We start from the raw sequence: 17,960 nt of genomic DNA on the forward strand, positions 1-17,960 counted from the left end.
CTTCTCGTCTGAGCATGTCAACACACCTGCTCCTGTAGCGTCTTTCTCCGACGAGTCCTGTATCAATATGTGATCGTTCTTATCAGCCATATTAATGTTGTCATCGTTAGCACCGTTCGAAGAATCTGTTGTTGTTGTTGTAGTTTGGTCTTGACGCCGCTGCTCGTTCCCATTTTCAGCATCAGCATTCGCATCCGCATCCGCGATGCTCTCTTCGAGATCGCGTTTCTGGTGGTTTAACCGGCGGTGCCAGCGACGGAACACATAGACCATGAAATGGGCGACGCAGACCTGCTCCGTCGTGTAAAGCAGGACGGGGACGGACGTCTGGGCCTTGGTGAAGAGGTCGACAGGCGTCCACATGGCGTAGAGCAGGGGGATTCCCAATCCGGTGGTCTTGGCCGGTCCGCAGAAGCAGATCGCGATCGTTTCCTCGGGCGACACAGGGCGGAAGACCCGTCTGGTCCATGGATGGAAATGTAGGAATCGTGGAGGCCGAGAGATCACGAAGCACACGGCGGTGAGGAAGAGGTAGAGAGCTATGTTGAACAGGACGATGAAGATGATGCTCTGCGTGGTGAGAGACTCGAGAGCGTGGGTTTCAAAGGCAGATGAAAATGTCGTCCTGTATAATCCATCAACCGTTAGTCATGATAATTTTTTTTTGCCCGTTTGGCTTCTTAGTCTCACTCACCAGATCAACAGCAAGAGACAGACTGTGCTCAACTTCCCGACGTAGAACTTCTGCATCACCCATACCGTCTGATCGGACCAGGTCCAGCGGATCAGCTGTCCGACAATCAGCGGCAGGAGAGCGCTGAGACCGAGCTGTTTGAAGACATCTCTGTACATACTGCTGAGATCGCCACCTTCCTGCCGCCATGGGTCGAATTCATGCGTCTTGGGGAGCAAGGTCACCGTCCAGCCAGCGGTGACAAACGGGCCGAGGAAATTCGCGACGAGCACCTCGACCAGAGCGGCGGCATCGTCGCCTCCAGCAGCCCGCGTCATGACGACGTTTGATGCGATCGTCGTCGGGATGCAGGCCGTGAGAATATAGCCCGCCAACACGGCTCGAGTGATATGGCCGGCGGGGTCACCAGCGAGGATGATGTGGACGAGCGCGACCATCAGGGCGGGGACGAAGATAAATGATGTGACCTGGACGAGGACGTGGAGTCGCCAGTTGAACATGTGGGTGACCAGTTTCTGCCGGGGGATGCTGAGCCCGGAGATCAGGAAGATGACGGCCACGGCACCGTACAGAACACTGTACTCAGACCGGATGATGCCTCCGTGGCTCGCGACGTTCGGGAACAAGTATGCCAGCAGGCACATAATTCCCATTCCGACCAGGAGCCATTGGCTCAGGATGAACAGGAGAATGGTCTTGAAGATTTTTCGTTTGCGATGACTCCGGCCGTCACCGCCATGGCCCATCTTGAAAAAGATAAACGGGCGGAGCGGTATGAGATTGATGCTCAAGGCGTTTCATTCCTTTCTTTTATCGGAGGAGCAGAGCAAGGTCAGATCGGCGTCCTCCGCCGGGCCCTTCATGCTGATGGTGACACAGTCCGCCCGAATGGTGCGGGCGTGCTCGAGTTATATATTTCGTCGAGCTGATCGGAGAACGTGCCGGCGATAAGATGGCTGCTGCTAGTGATCGCCATGTGGATCGCGCTTGTTTATTCTGCCGCGGGTCTGTACTCCGGACTATTCCTATTCCTCTTAGTATAGTAGGCCGGCCAGGGCTTAGGGCCTGGGGCTAGGGCTGCTGCCACCTCAAGCGTGATGCATCTCTGGACTCCTGGAGGCTTGTGTATTCTTAGAAGCCTGGTGTAGCAGAGACATTACCGAAAGAAGAAAGAAAAGGATAGCCTGCACATTGTCCTTCACAGATAGTAGAGTAGATTTTTTTTAAAAAAAAAAGGAGTCTTAAAGCTAATAGTAAAGTGGTCGACTTCTCATTGTCAGGCCTGTCGCAGTACAAGGTTGTACCTTGACGGGTGGGGAGCATGGATGGTCCATCGTCGGATCACATGGTTGATCCATAGTCATCACGTGTAAGAATCATCCATATCATGTACAGTACAGTACGTAGTTGGAGTATCCTTTATGGTTCCTCCATCAAGCTTCGCACGATAGTCAATGGTATTGCCATTTAGTCGCTACAGGGCCTATCAGGCCCTGGCATCAAACGCTACTAAGAATGATAAAAGAAGTCGAGGTGAAAGCAAGTCTGATTGTGATAATGATGACAACTATCTGGGTTGTGCCTGAGGGTGATATAGTAAGGGTAGTAGTCTACATAGATGCATATGATAGATGCTGCCCCTCAAAATAGTCCTGTCCTTAGGACTGTTAATATCAAAAATTGGGACTAAGTATATGCCATGACATAAATTTACAGTTGAGTACATGCAAATTGAGGAAATACATGCAATTAAAGAGTATCTGAGAGGTTAGAGATACACCGAAAAGCAAGGTTAATACAGAGAAGTGAAATAGAAAATAAGGAGAAGCGAAGATGGTTTAGCAAGTGAATGGTCTCGGATCCTTGTAGAATTCCTATTTTTTCTCTCTCTCTGTCTTTTCCTCAACAGACCCCATTGACCAGCACCTTTAAACCATTGCCCAATTTATCATCATATGGAGCAGCCAATCTTTCGAGCGTCTGTCAGAAAATGAACAGAACATGCAATAGGAGTCTGGTTCTTGCCTTGAGACGACTTATGATATGGCCTTCAGTTAGCTCGACTTCAAAGCTCAAGCAGGAAACTGGAAAGAAACACACATGGAAAAAGGTATGGAGGAAAGAATATAAAAATACAGACCTCTGGCTAGTGGATAACAGCGTCACGATCCTTGACACAAAGTCACGAGTCTTTCTTCCAAGTCTGTCTTCTCTTGTCAATGCCAGGGGCAATATCTCTGTGTTTTCTTCTCTTAATTCAATACGGACGCTCCCTATCCCCCGGTTGTTTCTGAGAAAGGGTATTTCGCTTTATTCCCCCGTTCGTCAGAAGACAAGAGAAGGCAGATCGATCGATCTAGTCAACCTCTCTGGGAAATCTTAGCGGCTGATCGCTGACGACGCAAGGACTTCATGCGTTCGACCAAGAAACAGAAACGTTCTACCAGAATTATTTGACGAATAACCAAGGGGGCCTGCTCTTCCTGGATGGCACGGCCTTCTTCTTCGATAGAGGAAGGGTCATGGAGTTCGAGAAGGCGCTGAATTCGGTGAGACTGGATAGATTCTATTTTCTGAGATAGTGATAAGGATTCTTGGCCGAGGGCGATCAGTTCTTCTTCGATCAATGATAGTTTCTTGCTGAGGTCGGTCGGCTTTCTGCGTCTGACTGTTGTTGTGCATCTATGTAAGACCAGACCACTGATGTCAGTTCGCCACAACTCCAATAGAAGGCGAGAACCTGGGAGCGGGTACCTTCAGCCCCATTTTTGTTCGTTCAGATGTGGGTAATGGAAGAATGAAGTTTGCTCTGGGTGTAAGGCTGTGAGACGAGACGCGCAACGTCGAACCGGTAGGTTTTCTTTTTCCCCTCTCCTTTTTGTTGACGTGGAAGATGCTCTGGGCTGGATTCACCGCTCTTTGCATGACCCTACTAGCCTCGCTTATCTTAGTGTACAAATGGCAGAAGTGCATCCATGTCGAGTGCTGCTGGACAAAGCAACTGTTCCTAGAGCCGGAATTACCGACGAGGAAATTAGACCTTCCTAGTACGGAGTATACTATTGTGTTTGGCTGTACTCATTTCGTCGATGGAGCATCTTCTCTATTAGAGAGACACGGCAATGCACTACAGAAACAACCTAGTGAATACCGTATCAAACCGACGTCCGAAATCATGTTCCTATAATAATACCCACATAGCTAGCTGCATAACCGCCGAAAGACCTCCTGCACGACCGACCGCTAAGACTACAGCTTGCTCCCCCGGAACATCCGTCCCAGCCAGCGAGTTAGAATCTCATTCACACCCTGCGGATTCTCCCACAACGCCCAGTGCGACGTATTCACCTGCTCGACTGTCAACTGCGGGATGAAGGCGTTCATTCCTTTGCCTAGATGTGGTGGGAGTGCCGAGTCTCTGAGGGCCTGGATGAAGAGGACGGGGACATCGATGGTCGGGCGGTCGACGAGGGCGAGTTCGTCGTTGTAGTTGACTTTGCGGGTACGGTACCAGTTGACTGCATGGAGTGTCAGGGTGGATGATACAGAGATATGCAGGCAGAGGAGAAATGAAGTGAAATGAAATGCAGTTCACATAAAGGAGAATATTTGCTTGCATAGATACCGAATGGGGGGGAGAGCGACTTACGAGGTCCATGAATACCATGGCGCGCGAATTCATCTGCATAATAAGCGATTTCCTGATGAAAGCACCAATAGTCAGTTCCCCAAACACCACCTAAAGAATGGACAAATCAACGAAATCATGATTGATTGTTTCGTACCTCCTTACTCAATAACTTCGACGGTTTCAACCCCTTCAAGTTCTCGAGAAGAACGCCCTTCGAGACGTCGAATCCGGGCTTACCGTCGTCAGTCCTGCCCCCGTACAGACCGATGAGGAACTGTCGAATCTCATCCTTCGTCGAGATTGCCTTCTCCAGCTCTCCGCTCTTTAACTGGAGCTGATAGGCAAAGCTCGGGATGTGAGTCTTGACGAGCTCTTCGAGAGGGATGTAGACCTTGCTGGGCGGAAAGTAGGGCACGCAGACGGTGATGACGTGGGAGACCAGGTCGGGGTGCCAGAGGGCAACACGGTAGGTTAGTGCCGCACCCCTTTGAATGAGAAGTGCTGTCAGCCCAATCGCTATCAAAGAGAGCAGTCCTGGATGATACATACCAATCATGTCCACAAACGATGATCTTCGACGCCCCCAACTGAGTCGCCAACTCCTTGATATCATCTGCGCAGCGCTTGTGGCTGTACGACTCATAGTCGTCCGGCGCATCCTACTTACACTGTTAGCACATCTCTCATCAGAGAAAGAACAGCAGCCAGAAGAAATGAAGAATAATCACGGAACGTACCGTCCTCCCATATCCCAAACAATCCGGCGCAACGACCCGGAAACCCAACTTTATCAGCAGAGGGATCTGATACCGCCATCCCATCGACAGGTCGGGAAATCCATGGAGCTACATGTCTCATCAATCATTAACAAAGAAGACCACTATCGCTATATGACAGAGTAACAAAAGGGGAAAAAACAAACCAGAAAAATAGTCGCCTTGTACCGTCCTGATTCGGGTTGACCGAAGAGGTAACCTACATAATCATCGTATGTTAGTAGGTATATGCATAATTAGTATCTAGCATAACAATGTCCTCACCATAAGTCCTCCCATTGACCTGGGCAGAGCGGTACTGAATCCGCGAATCGCTGCGGACGTCAATCTTGTCGACTTCGGCAGAAGCCATGATAGCTAACTATTGCAAGCAATTGTTAATTGGTGCTGGTTTGAAATAAAATAATAGCAAAAAAAATAGGGACGACGAGGGATATTTGGAGCTCAGGTCTGTCTGCCGTCAGGCCTTACATTATTTGATAGCTGTGTAACGATATATATTCGGACGAGACACAAGTATTACTCTGTCCGATAAGGGCCAATCAATTATGGAATCAATGGCACTCTTTCGTTCCTTTTTTTTAACTCACGAATTCTTCTCTCCCCGTACCTAGATAATTATCTAGGCAGGACGGAGGACCTCTTGACACAAGGTCGCATTGCTAAGCTAGATGGAATCCAGATCTGGCAAACATCCGAGGCACATATCACGTGAGGTACGTGTAACTACGGAGTAATGTAGGCAGCGGGCTACGGAGAACAAGTCTACAAGTCTGTCCAACAGTACAAAGGGTAATGTACAAAACGGTTAGGTATCTGCTTTTATTAGTCCACAAGTTCATCTGATAGATTCCTCCTGGAAGACGCCCGCAATGAAAGCAATCAGTTGGCTGGACCCCGCATAGTTACCTGGGACCTAAGTACGTTCTTTTCATCATCATCCGGCAAATTAACGCCAGAGCTAGCCAAGACCAAGAGAAGACTGAAAAAGGATCCGAGAGTAGGTGGGAATTATGCCATTAGTAGATGACTGTATCTTCTTTGTCCTCCTCCACCACTTCGTCCTCGTGTCCTCTAGATGCCTCAGGCTGGGAAGAGTCGACGGGGCCGGCATTGTCATGATCATTAGTAGATGTAGATGTAGGATCAGTCCTAGGAGCTTCAGCGCCTTTGTCGTGTTGGTCAGTAGCACCCACCGTGTCCGCTGTCTCGGAAACTGTTCCATTTGCCTCCTTCGATTCACCCTGGCCTTGCGCCGGCTCAGTATCTTCATTGCCGTTCAGATCCTGTTGTTCTGTTATTTTAGACTCCTCTTCTTCGGGTGGATAGCGTCGTTCAAATTCCGCTTCCTCTTTGGCGATGATCCTTTCTGCCTCCTCGATCTGATCTTGAATAATATCTTCTTCCTCGGGTCGCAGCAGCCACGGTTTATAGTACTGTAGATGGACGATCTGTCAGCCACTAACAAGGTCAGTCATTTCCGCAAGATAAAGAACATACCAGCACTGGCTCCGTTTTTGTCTTCAGAAATTGCGCCATAGCCAACATATTCGCGTGCCGAGTTTTCATCTACAAAAGTTACCGTCAGTTCAATTCTGCCGCATACACGTGGTATTTCGGGGGGGAAAAACGTACCGCTTCCCTTTCCAAGGTCCTTTGTTGCCTCTTCCGCTGCGCAATCAGCTCTTCGCGCTTCTTCCGCTGCATTTCGCCGTACTCTTCATCCTGCATCTTCAACTTGGCCTGTTGCCGCTTCTCGATGTCCGCGCGTCGCTTCTGTGCTGCTGTAGATGAGCTCTGTGACAATGTTCCCAGCAGCGCGCCAAACAGCCGCTGGCCACGCCTGCGCTCCTCGGCAGCGTCATCGCCCCCGCGTCTTCCTGTCCTCCGTTCTGCCGCCGGCGCCGATGTCGAAGTCGAAGTCTCAGGCGCGGGTGGTGGTGATCGCCTCGTATCCTGCGGTGATGCGACGCGCTCATCCTGAGTGGCACTGAGTCGGCGCCTTTTGCTATCAGTGTCAGAGACAGATGATTTCCTCCGCTTCAATCCCCCTTCTGGTGAAGCAAGCAACGGCTCTGGTTCCGGCTCAGGCACCGATACTGCGGAGGCTAGAGATCTGTAATATCAATTTCGTAAGCTCATGACATCAGGTAAAAGTGACAAAGAAAAGTCAGTATGTTTGGACTCACCCCTCGGCCATGGCTGCAGGCTAGCTCAAGCATACAAAACTAAAGCGCGAACGAGGCAACGGACGGAGTAAAAGGATGAAGTTCCACTCTATCAAATCAAAAAAGCCATGGAGGTGCCGGAAGCTCTCCGCGACTCGAGAGACTGTCGGGCGGGTGGCGCACGGGCCACAGCGCGGGCTTAGTGATACAAACTCCAAAAAGGAAACCTTTCTTTCCAAGCTCTTCGATCGCCTTTCTTCCCTGGATATATAAATCCCCGTTCATATCGCGACAACTTGCCTTCTAGTCATCCGCTGTCATTGACACAGTGATCTGCACGTCGATTACGTCTCCTGTTAGTTCTCTGTTGCACGTCACTTTCTCGACAAGTCGTCTTATAAAGCACACCGCGAGCAAACATGTCGCGCCATCACCCCGATCTCGTTATGTGTCGCAAGCAGCCCGGCATCTCAATCGGCCGGCTCTGCGACAAATGTGACGGCAAGTGCCCCGTGTGCGACTCCTACGTGCGTCCTACGACCCTCGTGCGCATCTGCGACGAGTGCTCGTTCGGCAACTACCAGAACAAGTGCATCGTCTGCGGTGGCGAGGGCATCAGCGACGCTTTCTACTGCTTCGAGTGCACGCGGCTCGAAAAGGATCGTGACGGATGCCCGAAGATTATCAACCTAGGAAGTTCGAGGACCGATCTATTCTACCAGAAAAAGAATTTCCGAAATCATTAGTCTGCGCTATCATCACTGCTCCCGTGCCTCATTTGTGAGAGCAGGCCAATCATCTACGGATTCACTCAAGCTCATTGAAACGCCCTAAACTTGGAAGCTGTCGCCTGCAGGAAGACTAAAACAAGGAGGTTCGGGATATCTATCCACAACTTTGAAGCCAAAGCATATCCACCACCACGTCGACTTCACCGTCCCGGACGCTTGGGTCGGGCAAACCCTCGCTTAGGACCTTCGTCCTGCGGAGGATATACCTCTTCGTGCAGTCTCGCCTGGGTGATTTCGTCTGGCGACGATGCTTCAATCTAAAGTCGAGCGGTGTCAGATGCTTGTCCACATTTCCTCGACCTTGGGAGAGGAACTCGCCTTCTTCGAAACTTTCAGTCCTTCGGTCTCCCCAATGTCGATAGCAATTCTCCGCGTGCTAGCATACAACATGCGCTCTTTAATCGATGAGTTCGGCGGGCATGTGTAGATGAAGACGACCGTGTCGGACCCTGGGTAGTGGTAGAAGGTGTATCGTGGCGAGGATTCTGAGATCTTGGATGCCACGGAACTTGCAGGGACATTGGACTCTGCACTGGCAAGCTTGATGGTTTCTGATGGGACATCGATAGCCTGTACATATCGCAGAGATGTTAGCAGGTGAATAGGAATATAGTTTCTCCCTGCCCAGAGATGGAAGATTCCTCAAAACCTACCAGTTGTACTAGCCCTCCGTCTTGTAGCGCCCGCAACGCTTCTCTCGCGTCGTCATCCACGGGCATTTTGAACCCCATGCCGCCGCCCGTCGCTGTTCCACTGACCCTTCCCAGCGTTCCCCCAATGCCAACATCCCTACCGGCCGTCCCACTCCTTGCCTCCTCCTCCGCTCGTTTCACGGCCTCCAGCTCTCTCTCCTTCTCATCCATGAGGTCCTCGCGTCTGAACCCACTGTTGCCCTTGCCATCGAGGTTGCGCTCCCTCCACGCCTCCTCGCTCAGGACCTCCTCCTCTTCCGTCGCGAAGATGGTGGACGCAAACTTCTCGGTGCCCAGTTCCCGGGCCAGCGTCGCCCGCGTCGATGCGAAGAGGGTCTTGGCGCGAACAGGCGCGTTGGAGGGGATGTAGGTCAATGCGAGGAGTGACGATCCATAGCGGAGGATCAGGTAAAGGGGGGTCTTTGGTTGCAGGACCGAGGAGAGTTGAGGGAGCGAAGCGTAGAAGGAGGCATCCGCACCCGCACCCGCACTAGGGGACGTTGAGAACGGGATCGATGAGAGCGGCGTCAGGCTCTCCGAAGCGATGGTGACCGGGAGAGCAAAGAGCGATTGGTCCGATGTAAAGGCATTGAAAGCATCGTGTAGCTCAGAGGAGACTGGTTTTCGGTGTTTGGTTTTAATCAGCCGCTACTACATGTGGTCATTGTTTGCGGGGTAGGTTATAAAACGAGCCCAGGTGCATGTATACAGACCGTGCTATGGCAATCTGTAAAGAAGCGCTCAATGACTCACCTGATATTCCAGACTGCATCTTGAGGTGTCAAAGATTCGTATCTTGTTTGTGTATGTGGAGTTGTTGAGTTGTTGATGGTGTTGACGGGAGTTCTGTAGGCAGCTGGATGGCGCCCCGCAATCCTGTTACAGGAGTTGTCGTTGCTGGAGCTGCATCTATCGTCTACCTGGCAGATCTATGTATGGGTCCAGATAGTTCACTCACGTCCGATGAAGCCAAAGAGTTAGAATTTACAGTTAGAATTAGATTAACAGCGAGCTCTTCTACAAACACACTTAAACAGCAGCTTCCGCTGTGCTCTTGTCTTGCTATTGCTATTTTGGGATTCTGACTAAGCAGCCATCAAGTTAACTAACTAGTTAATAACTACTTGGACAGTCTCCGAACCTTGGGAGCCGAAGAGGCTCAACCGCTTGACATGGATGGATGAGGATCAACACAGAGCAAGCAAAGCATGTCAAAAATGGGAAAATGGCAGACACACACACACAGGCAGATACCTTGAAGCGATATTTCAGAACTATGTACTGTATATACAAGCAGGCATATTTAAACTCTATAGCTAGAGTCTCATCGCCACCCCGACTATCCATGCACCAGCCCGACATATATTTACAGTGCCCCAGTATAAACCCGCCAGGTATTGTATGTTTGCAATGCAACGAAGACGCCACCATGCTTGTGTGGTATCATGTTTTTAAGAAAAAAAAAGGATTCAACCAGGGACAATGTGCAAGGATGTTTTGCGTACGTAATAAAAAATTTTTTTCCTTTTCTTTTTTCTCGTTTTTTACTCTTCGTATTTACCCCCCGCAAAAGCCCAGTTGGACTTCTCGATCCTCTCTTTCAGGAACTCGTACACGGTGAAGGTGACGGCTTGACCAGGGGCCACTCTCATCACACGGGGAGTAATTCCCTTGTAGAAAGCCCGGGCACCCTCCTGTTTGAACATGTCCCTTGCGATGGTCGTGATCCGCGACATGGCGCTTTGGCCGGGCTCAGCAGGGGTTCTCTGCAACCGCGTCTTGATCGTGTCGATGGGCGCGTTCGAGAATGGACCCATAGCACCCGAGATAAGGCCGATGATGGTGGTCTGGTACGAAGGAAGCTCCTTGTCTTTGTACTCGGGCTGTATTCTCTGGAGGAATGCCTTCAGCTCCGTGTATGTGGTGAAGTTCGCGGCTTGGTTTGTTCCCTGCCGCAGCGCTGTCAGGGAGACACCACGGTAGAGTGCACCTATGCCCTCCTCCCGGACAACGGTGAACAGAGCGTGGGGGGCACTTCGGTATTTGGGGCGGTCGAGCGGATCAGAAAGACTGTGATGCTGGGCTTGTAATCGGATTTTGACGACCTCCATCGGGTTGACGACGGCGACAGCTTCGGTAATACCAGCCGCAAGACCAGCTAAAGGCGAACAAATACAACTGTCAGCGTTCCACGTAGATAATAAGGCTCACGAGGGATGATCCCCGTACCAATGAAGGTTCCCTTGCGCGAAATCTGCCCAGTCTCCTTGCTTGCCAACAACGTCTTGTAGTACTCGTAGGAGGTGAAACGGATGGCCATCTTGGGAATGATTCCGCCCAGGACGGCACCGAGACCCTTGTACAGACCCAATGCGGTCTCCTTCTGTACGATTTCCACGCCGGTGGCCAAGAAACCACGCGGTTTCACCTGGGTCAAGGCGTCAGATCGCATGATGAATTTTGAATCGATTTCCATGGCAACTTACTCCTGGCGCCTTTGCTCTCTTCGACAGTTGCATTCGCACTTTGATAGTATCTGTGGCAGTCATTAGCATGTCAACCTGTATGGATTCGAGGCCTGCACTGGGCGTACCTAATGGATGGCAAACGAGGGCTTCCATCATACCAGCGCCGCCACCAGCTATCGTTCTGTCAGCATCCAGAGGCATATTTCCGGTGGGAAGGAGGGCTGTTTACCGATCAAGTTGGTGGCAGCGGACGCTGACTTTTTCTTGCCATTGGGTTCTTGTACAGTTTTTGCAGACATGATGAAGAAGCTTCAGGCGTAGTAAATCTGCCCTATGTACTTAAAAGTCTCTCTGGACTATGCAACTCCGAGAACAGGACGATTTATTAGCTTTTTCTTTCAACTTCCGATTTTCTGCTAGCCACACGCGAGAAGCTTCTTTCTTTCAGGACAGAAGCAGTGAGACCAAGGCCAATGCCACACGGTTGCAATGGCCAGCGACCTCACGGATATGGAGCAGTACTTTACGGAAGAGTCTAAACCCCGGGGGTATGGAGGAAAGGCACCGGATTTAAAGAATCGGACGTCACTAGACGGCGAGTGAGTCAATTCACTAGTGAACTTCACTTGGGGATTCTCCAGCCCTTGCTTAAACTGTAGACACTGGATCTTTTTTCACCTTGGTTAAGGTGGCGGGTCCAGAACCAGCGAGTAGAAGCAATGACGGGGAAGCGGAGAAAGCTGCCTGGACGAGCGGAAGCTCGACAGAGTCACCGAACACGCACGCAATCCAGAAGAGCAGAAAAATAATGATAATAATAACGAGAGAGGAATTGCTCACGACATATGGAGAAACTCGATTCCGCGAGATCTGGTTTATATTATTATGTACTGCATCTTTGGAACCTAAGGCGCTCCTGCCCGGTCCGGTTATAACCTCATATCATAGCTCTGGAGAGCGAATTCCCGAGGCTCCGGGAAAAGCTCCATCCAGATGCTGCTGCCCACTTGGTCCTCTCGCGGAATGCAAAGGCATCATTCTACAGGGCATGATGCCCTCAGCAGACAGCAAAAGCCAACCAGGACCAGTCATCGATCACAACTTTCACATGCTTCAGCGACGTCTTGCCGTTCCGGGAGGAGTAGCAAGAGCTAACTCGCAGGTCTGACGTCGATGATCAAGATTATCATCACAAGCTTGACCACAGCGCTTCATCCGAGCTATTAGTCAGATGCGCCAGACATCTGGGTCGTTATCCCGATGTCGTGCAGTGAGAGTCTGTCCGGTTGCGGGAAAAGCCGGGGATGCGGAACCGAGGCTTTTCCACCCCTTTCCTTCCGGATGTCGGCTCGGCACCATTATTATGACCTTGACAAGAGACACGCCTGACTCACTGTCTCTCACAAGACCACTGGCCTTTGACGGTGGTGAAAGCAAAGCAGAATTCAGGAGCAGAATTGAAACGCCGTCTTGCATCTTGCGACGGAGAAGTTTCCCACACTGCGGGGAAGAACCTACTTGATCCTACGCAGCTAGCTTATCGGCACGTGCCCACCCATCACATACGAGTATGCCAACAAATGCCACAAAATATAGAAACAAGATCTAGTGGTATTGGGCGAGGGATAAAATGTTGGAAATGATAGTAAATTGGAAGAAATTCCAACATTCAAGAAATTGAGTGGACGTGGCGTTCAAACGCATAAATTCAGTATCAAACCTTATCAGTGGTCTAAAAAATATATTATGGGAAAGCACCAGGACTCCGGGTTAAACAATCAACCTACGTTGGTTCTCATTTATACTGTAGGTCAGAATGCAGACTTTTCTCTTATTTTTTTTAGCTACCACCTTTTCTTTTCAAGTACTGTTGTCCTCACTTGTTCATCTCACTCTAGACAACTTAAATTATCGGACCTCTAGCTTCTGTGGGTACAGTACAAGGTAGGAAAGTATTGCTCAAACGACAAATCATTTTTTACAGAAACAGATAAAAATCAGGGGCAAATAAAAATCAACTGAGGGATCCTAGTCAAGAAGCTTTGTCTGGATCCGAAATCCAGCCTTCTCCAATCGATCAAGATAATTCTGTCCCAGAGTGGCTGGGGTCACGATGCCCCCGCCAGAGACCTGTCTGACTTCGTTTTCGTGTTCTAAGATCACTCTCGCGGCCTCGCTCACCGTTACGCCCGTCAGCGCGTACATGCTGCCCTGGAAAGAAAGACTGCCGATAGCGCGCGAGGGTCTTCCCTCGCCCTTCTGATCAACCGTCGCCACGGTACGGAACTCGACCATGTCGTTGCGACTCTCTTCCTTCGTTGGGCCCTGGCCAGGCGCGTAGACAAATTGCCTAACGATCCAGCGGACCGGTGGCAGAAGAAGCAGCGCAATTCCGATAGTCAAGGCATAGTGGAACGCAACGCCGATGAAGGCGTTTCGCACATGGAGGAAGTGACGGTAGGAGAACGAGGGTCCGTAGAAGTCAGGCAGCAAAGTGCTGCTCCGGTTTACGATCGTCTCATCGTTGTGGCCACTGGGAGACGTGGTCAGTGTTCCCAGATCAGATACTGAGCGCACGCCCAAGATCAGTTCCGCAAGGGACTTCCTGGGAATGACTCTGGTGGGAGGAGAAGGCGAAGCGGCCAGCGCATAGGGATCTGCTAATTTCGCCAGGTCGGAGAGCTTGACTGTCTCGATGGTAGTGAGCATCGTGTTCAGCGTTCCTCCGCTAGCCCCGGCAGCTCTGCCAAAGTCAAGTTAGGATCCACAGTGTCATACGCTTCTGGGTTTTATTTTCATACTTGATGTCGTAAATCGAACCAACGACCTCCGCTGGATTGGCTGACAGCTTTGTACGAATGAGGTTGACCACCGCCCAGGCCAAAATGTCCGGCGGGGCACTTTCAAGTCCAACTGACGGGATAATCTGAGATAGATATCAATGACACAATGTCCACATCTTTGCAGCTGACGGGAATGCCTACGACTGCTCCATTTGATTTGGCGGTTTCATGACATTTTTCAATTATCTGTTTGATCCATGGCGTCTCTCCGGTCCTTGGAGGAGATTAGCATGGTACGGGCATGGAATGACTCTGGGGTACCAACACATCAACATAATGAGTTCCATTTTTCGCACAAGCTTCGACTACTGGAGTGGAATACAGATGGTACGGTCCGACGCAGTTTATAACGACACGAGTCCGCCGGACAAGAGAATCCATCACTTCGCTGTTCAGCTGATCAGTGATGATCTGATCTGCCAGCACTGTTAGTTCTTCAGATAAATACGTGTTCAACTGGAAATTCACTATTCACCAGGTTCAGCTCGATCCGGATTTAAACTCTTGAGTTCCGCTGCTACGGCTTGTATCTTCGTGGCAGATCGACCTACAAGAGCCCATTTCAAGTTCGTGGGGAAGTGTCGGACGATGTGTTCAGCAGTTAGTTTTCCTGTATATCCAGTCGGGCCCAGAAGAACCAAGTCAAATTCCTTGTCTGCAGCCATTGTTTCTAGGTAATATGAGCCAATACACTGTGTAGAAGGAGACGCAGCAATGACGTTGAATGAACTGAAGGCCAATGTTTACTGGCTGCGAAACTGTCGGTGTATAGTGGATATATCCTTGACAATTCTGCCAAACCAACAAAGAATTGCAAGCAATATCGCGATGCCTAAACGTAAAAGACTCTGCCTTCTTCTCCGGATTGTCACGAAGAAAAAAGGGCTGTTGTTTTTGATTAGAGTTGGCGAACCTATGTCGGTACATCCAACGAACACGTGCAAGGGATAAAGTCACGTGACGTTAATCTAAATTGAAGCCTGAGGCCACATTATTGTCACGTGATTTGCGGCTGGTGCCAAGAGTTTCCCTCGGTGCCCTAAGCGAGCCCACAACGAGACACTCACATCGAGCAGCCTTGCTTCCAAACGTACCGCACTGCATCCTCTCGGCCTCAACACGCAAAGCCAGACAAGATGACGAAGCGCACGAAGAGTAAGTTGGAATCCGCTTGTTGATTATTTTTGGTTTAAATTGAATTTGTGCTAATGGTGCGTTATAGAGGTCGGTGTCACCGGCAAATACGGTACCAGGTATGATGAATTTCCTCGAAACTGCAGAGTCCCGATGATCACGCCGTCGTGACAAACTGAAGATGTGACCCTTCGAATCGCATAATTGACATGTTTTGCTGGATGACAGATATGGTGCCTCCCTGCGTAAGCAGGTGAAGAAGATGGAAATCACCCAGCACGCCCGCTACATTTGCACCTTCTGCGGCAAGAACACCGTCAAGAGGAAGGCTGTCGGTATCTGGGAGTGCAAGGCCTGCCACAAGACCGTTGCCGGTGGTGCCTGGACTATCTCGTAAGTCGACGGAGAAGACTGTGTGGTAGTGAAATTGGAGAAGGGAAATACTGATCGTGGGATTCGCGTTCCTCAGGACTCCGGCTGCCGCTGCCACTCGCTCGACTATCCGCCGTCTGAGAGAACTCGCCGAGTCCTAAATGTGATGATTGGATTTTCTTTTTCTTACGGTGTTTTCTTGCATGGAAAAAAAAAACAGGCAAAAATAAGGGATCTCAGTTCTTTGAGTGGCATGGGCGCTTACTCTGGTTACGGATACCGCTGTTCGATGTCGATAGCTGAAGCTGCTTCATCGATTCAGAGTCGTGATAGACAAATAAATACAAACGCTTCGAGACGATCCTGAATTCTGGTGTTCCCACGTATCGTGCAGAAATGCGGTGGAAAATCTTTTCGATGCAAATATTCGCTATAAAAAAATCAGATCAAAACGCTCGCCCTGTCCAACACGTCACTAAGAGACGATTGGTTGTTACCCGTGGATATTTTTGCCCGCCCGCAGTTGGGATACTAGAGGGCAGCATGTTGTCTGCCTACACACTGGCAGCTGGTATGCCATGTTTGCCATCTCAGCCACTGCTAGATCAGCCATTCAGCAGCATTCTCATCCAATATATCCCAGCAGAGGCAATAGTAGTCCGGATGGACGGTATTCCCTCGTTCCCAGTCTCCGCGGTAGCAGCCCAACAGGCATCTGCAAGTAGCATGATTCCTATAGGCAGCAAAAAGAAGGAGTCACAAGAACTATCTCCAGGCGTGTCGTGAGTTAGAATTTTGAGTCACTATTTAGCGACAAGGTTGCTTGTTGCGACCATCAAGCGCCTTTGAAGCTCCGGTTTCTGCCTGGACAACATTAGAGTCTACAGTACTACAAACTTACTCCGTACTGATCGAACGTAATGAGTCCAACTACGAAATTCTCTTCTAGTTATTCCTATGACTAGAATCTAGTAGTTGAGCACTTCAAGGTAGTCATCTTGTGACTAGAAGCCAGACTCGCCACCACCGCGTAATCTCGTGCTCTCGCACCTTGCTAGGTTAAAAATACAAGGCGGAAAAAAAAATATTCGCACTGGTCATGCAAAGGAGGTATTACTTCTGCTATAATCTCCATAGGACCGGGATTAGGCAGCGAAGATGCTTCCAGAGGGTCACCTGGTGACTACGGAGTAGAAAACAGGTTTGCCACCGCTACGAGACACCAGCTTCCAGGCTCCTACGGAGTACATGATGGCTCTTAAGGTACAACAGCATTGGGAATCTCTAGCAGCGGTTCCACTATCAGTCTACAAGTCATGCCAAACAGCCGAAGTCTGATTTCCCTCAGGCAGCCTAGCTAAGCAAAAACATCGACCGCGAAGCGACAACTACGGCAGAGGACACTCTCTTCTCTACAGGCCATCACAAGGATGACAAACAGTAATGAAAAGGATCCTCTCCCGTCATGACAAAACACAGTTCGTGAACCGCTATGTTCGCGAACGCGTTTTGTCACAACAAATTTGCCGCTTGAGCGACAAACAAAACAGGGCCCAACTCGACCAAGTCATGGGAGTTGGTAATGGATTGGGTATCAAAAATTCCCAGCTGACTCGAAAATCAGCTGGAGCGGTCAAACTAGGTAGTTTTCAACTAGCAAAAACGCTATCTCGGGCGAACCCTCACTGATAAGCGTCTCGCCCCTGCACCGGGATGGGGAGAGAAAGAAAGGAAAAGAAAACAAAAGCGCGGCGGGCAGATGGGGGTTTATATAGACTTGCCAAGACCCACTCTGAGTCACTAGGCAGCTAAGCGAGCTTACCATTCATAGCCATGCAAACTGTTCAAACACTGAAAATGTTGCAAACAGTTGCAAACAGTATTTTCTTGGCTTTGTTTGGTTGACACAGCCACCCAACGGCAAATTCCTACTTTCTGATTGGTTTGCGCGTGTTCCGTAGAAAGCTCCAGATATACGGAGTACACAACGGACGGGAGTCACTACTGACTCACCTCTATGGAGTACCCGTGCTCCCGCCCCAACATCGTCCCGTGTTGGTGCGTTGCACCGTAACGTCCATTTTGACCACAACGTCCAATTTTGAATATTTCATCAATTTTCTACCTCACCACAATGCCAAAATCGCCAGATAAAATCGAATCCCGAATCCAGGAGGCCTTAAAAAAGGCTTCATGTCAAAAAAAGCCAAATATCTCTGCGTTGGCGCGAGAATTCGACGTGCCTCGCAAACGGCTTCACGAACGCTTCAAGGGTCGGCCACCAAGAACCGCCAAAATCCCGCGCAATAAGGTATTAGATGACCAGCAAGAGAAGGCAATTATTCGCTGGATTCGACAGCTTGATTCCCTACATTCGCCGCCTACCCCAAA

The 17,960-nt window shown here is 50.0% G+C and overlaps 7 protein-coding genes across 7 annotated transcripts; 2 read left to right on the forward strand and 5 right to left on the reverse strand.

The window, feature by feature from the left end:
- Window positions 1–27: 27 nt before the first annotated feature.
- Window positions 28–1,440, reverse strand: T310_4856 (Transmembrane protein; the record flags this gene model as incomplete). The annotated part of the gene is made up of 2 exons (XM_013472268.1): window positions 28–625; window positions 695–1,440. Coding segments are annotated over 2 exons (1,344 nt in total), but the record flags the coding sequence as incomplete, so codon positions are not given.
- Window positions 1,441–3,054: 1,614 nt separating this feature from the next.
- On the reverse strand, window positions 3,055–5,453 carry T310_4857 (Epoxide hydrolase; the record flags this gene model as incomplete). Its single annotated transcript, XM_013472269.1, has 9 exons — window positions 3,055–3,376; window positions 3,435–3,738; window positions 4,003–4,212; window positions 4,344–4,395; window positions 4,480–4,810; window positions 4,875–4,984; window positions 5,063–5,170; window positions 5,248–5,300; window positions 5,366–5,453. The coding sequence occupies 9 exons, from the start codon at window positions 5,451–5,453 to the stop codon at window positions 3,055–3,057; spliced, it is 1,578 nt and encodes a 525-aa protein (XP_013327723.1).
- Window positions 5,454–6,120: 667 nt separating this feature from the next.
- T310_4858 (Nuclear protein SDK3) lies at window positions 6,121–7,301 on the reverse strand (the record flags this gene model as incomplete). The annotated part of the gene is made up of 4 exons (XM_013472270.1): window positions 6,121–6,552; window positions 6,602–6,670; window positions 6,737–7,217; window positions 7,291–7,301. 4 exons carry the CDS (start codon window positions 7,299–7,301, stop codon window positions 6,121–6,123), a joined length of 993 nt encoding a protein of 330 aa, XP_013327724.1.
- A 1,032-nt stretch (window positions 7,302–8,333) lies between these two features.
- On the reverse strand, window positions 8,334–11,519 carry T310_4859 (SFC1 is a mitochondrial succinate-fumarate transporter; the record flags this gene model as incomplete). The annotated part of the gene is made up of 10 exons (XM_013472271.1): window positions 8,334–8,630; window positions 8,714–9,400; window positions 9,466–9,469; window positions 9,506–9,681; window positions 9,711–9,837; window positions 9,997–10,033; window positions 10,314–10,910; window positions 10,964–11,180; window positions 11,239–11,401; window positions 11,479–11,519. The coding sequence occupies 10 exons, from the start codon at window positions 11,517–11,519 to the stop codon at window positions 8,334–8,336; spliced, it is 2,346 nt and encodes a 781-aa protein (XP_013327725.1).
- A 1,729-nt stretch (window positions 11,520–13,248) lies between these two features.
- On the reverse strand, window positions 13,249–14,728 carry T310_4860 (uncharacterized protein; the record flags this gene model as incomplete). Its single annotated transcript, XM_013472272.1, has 4 exons — window positions 13,249–13,963; window positions 14,022–14,146; window positions 14,325–14,474; window positions 14,615–14,728. 4 exons carry the CDS (start codon window positions 14,726–14,728, stop codon window positions 13,249–13,251), a joined length of 1,104 nt encoding a protein of 367 aa, XP_013327726.1.
- A 471-nt stretch (window positions 14,729–15,199) lies between these two features.
- Window positions 15,200–15,730, forward strand: T310_4861 (uncharacterized protein; the record flags this gene model as incomplete). The annotated part of the gene is made up of 4 exons (XM_013472273.1): window positions 15,200–15,218; window positions 15,286–15,316; window positions 15,426–15,590; window positions 15,667–15,730. 4 exons carry the CDS (start codon window positions 15,200–15,202, stop codon window positions 15,728–15,730), a joined length of 279 nt encoding a protein of 92 aa, XP_013327727.1.
- Window positions 15,731–16,112: 382 nt separating this feature from the next.
- Window positions 16,113–16,831, forward strand: T310_4862 (uncharacterized protein; the record flags this gene model as incomplete). The annotated part of the gene is made up of 3 exons (XM_013472274.1): window positions 16,113–16,351; window positions 16,410–16,486; window positions 16,707–16,831. The coding sequence occupies 3 exons, from the start codon at window positions 16,113–16,115 to the stop codon at window positions 16,829–16,831; spliced, it is 441 nt and encodes a 146-aa protein (XP_013327728.1).
- Window positions 16,832–17,960: the final 1,129 nt, after the last annotated feature.

This window comes from Rasamsonia emersonii, assembly GCF_000968595.1.
Source record: "Rasamsonia emersonii CBS 393.64 chromosome Unknown ctg1118621760181, whole genome shotgun sequence".
Classification (NCBI taxonomy): Eukaryota; Fungi; Ascomycota; class Eurotiomycetes; order Eurotiales; family Trichocomaceae; genus Rasamsonia; species Rasamsonia emersonii.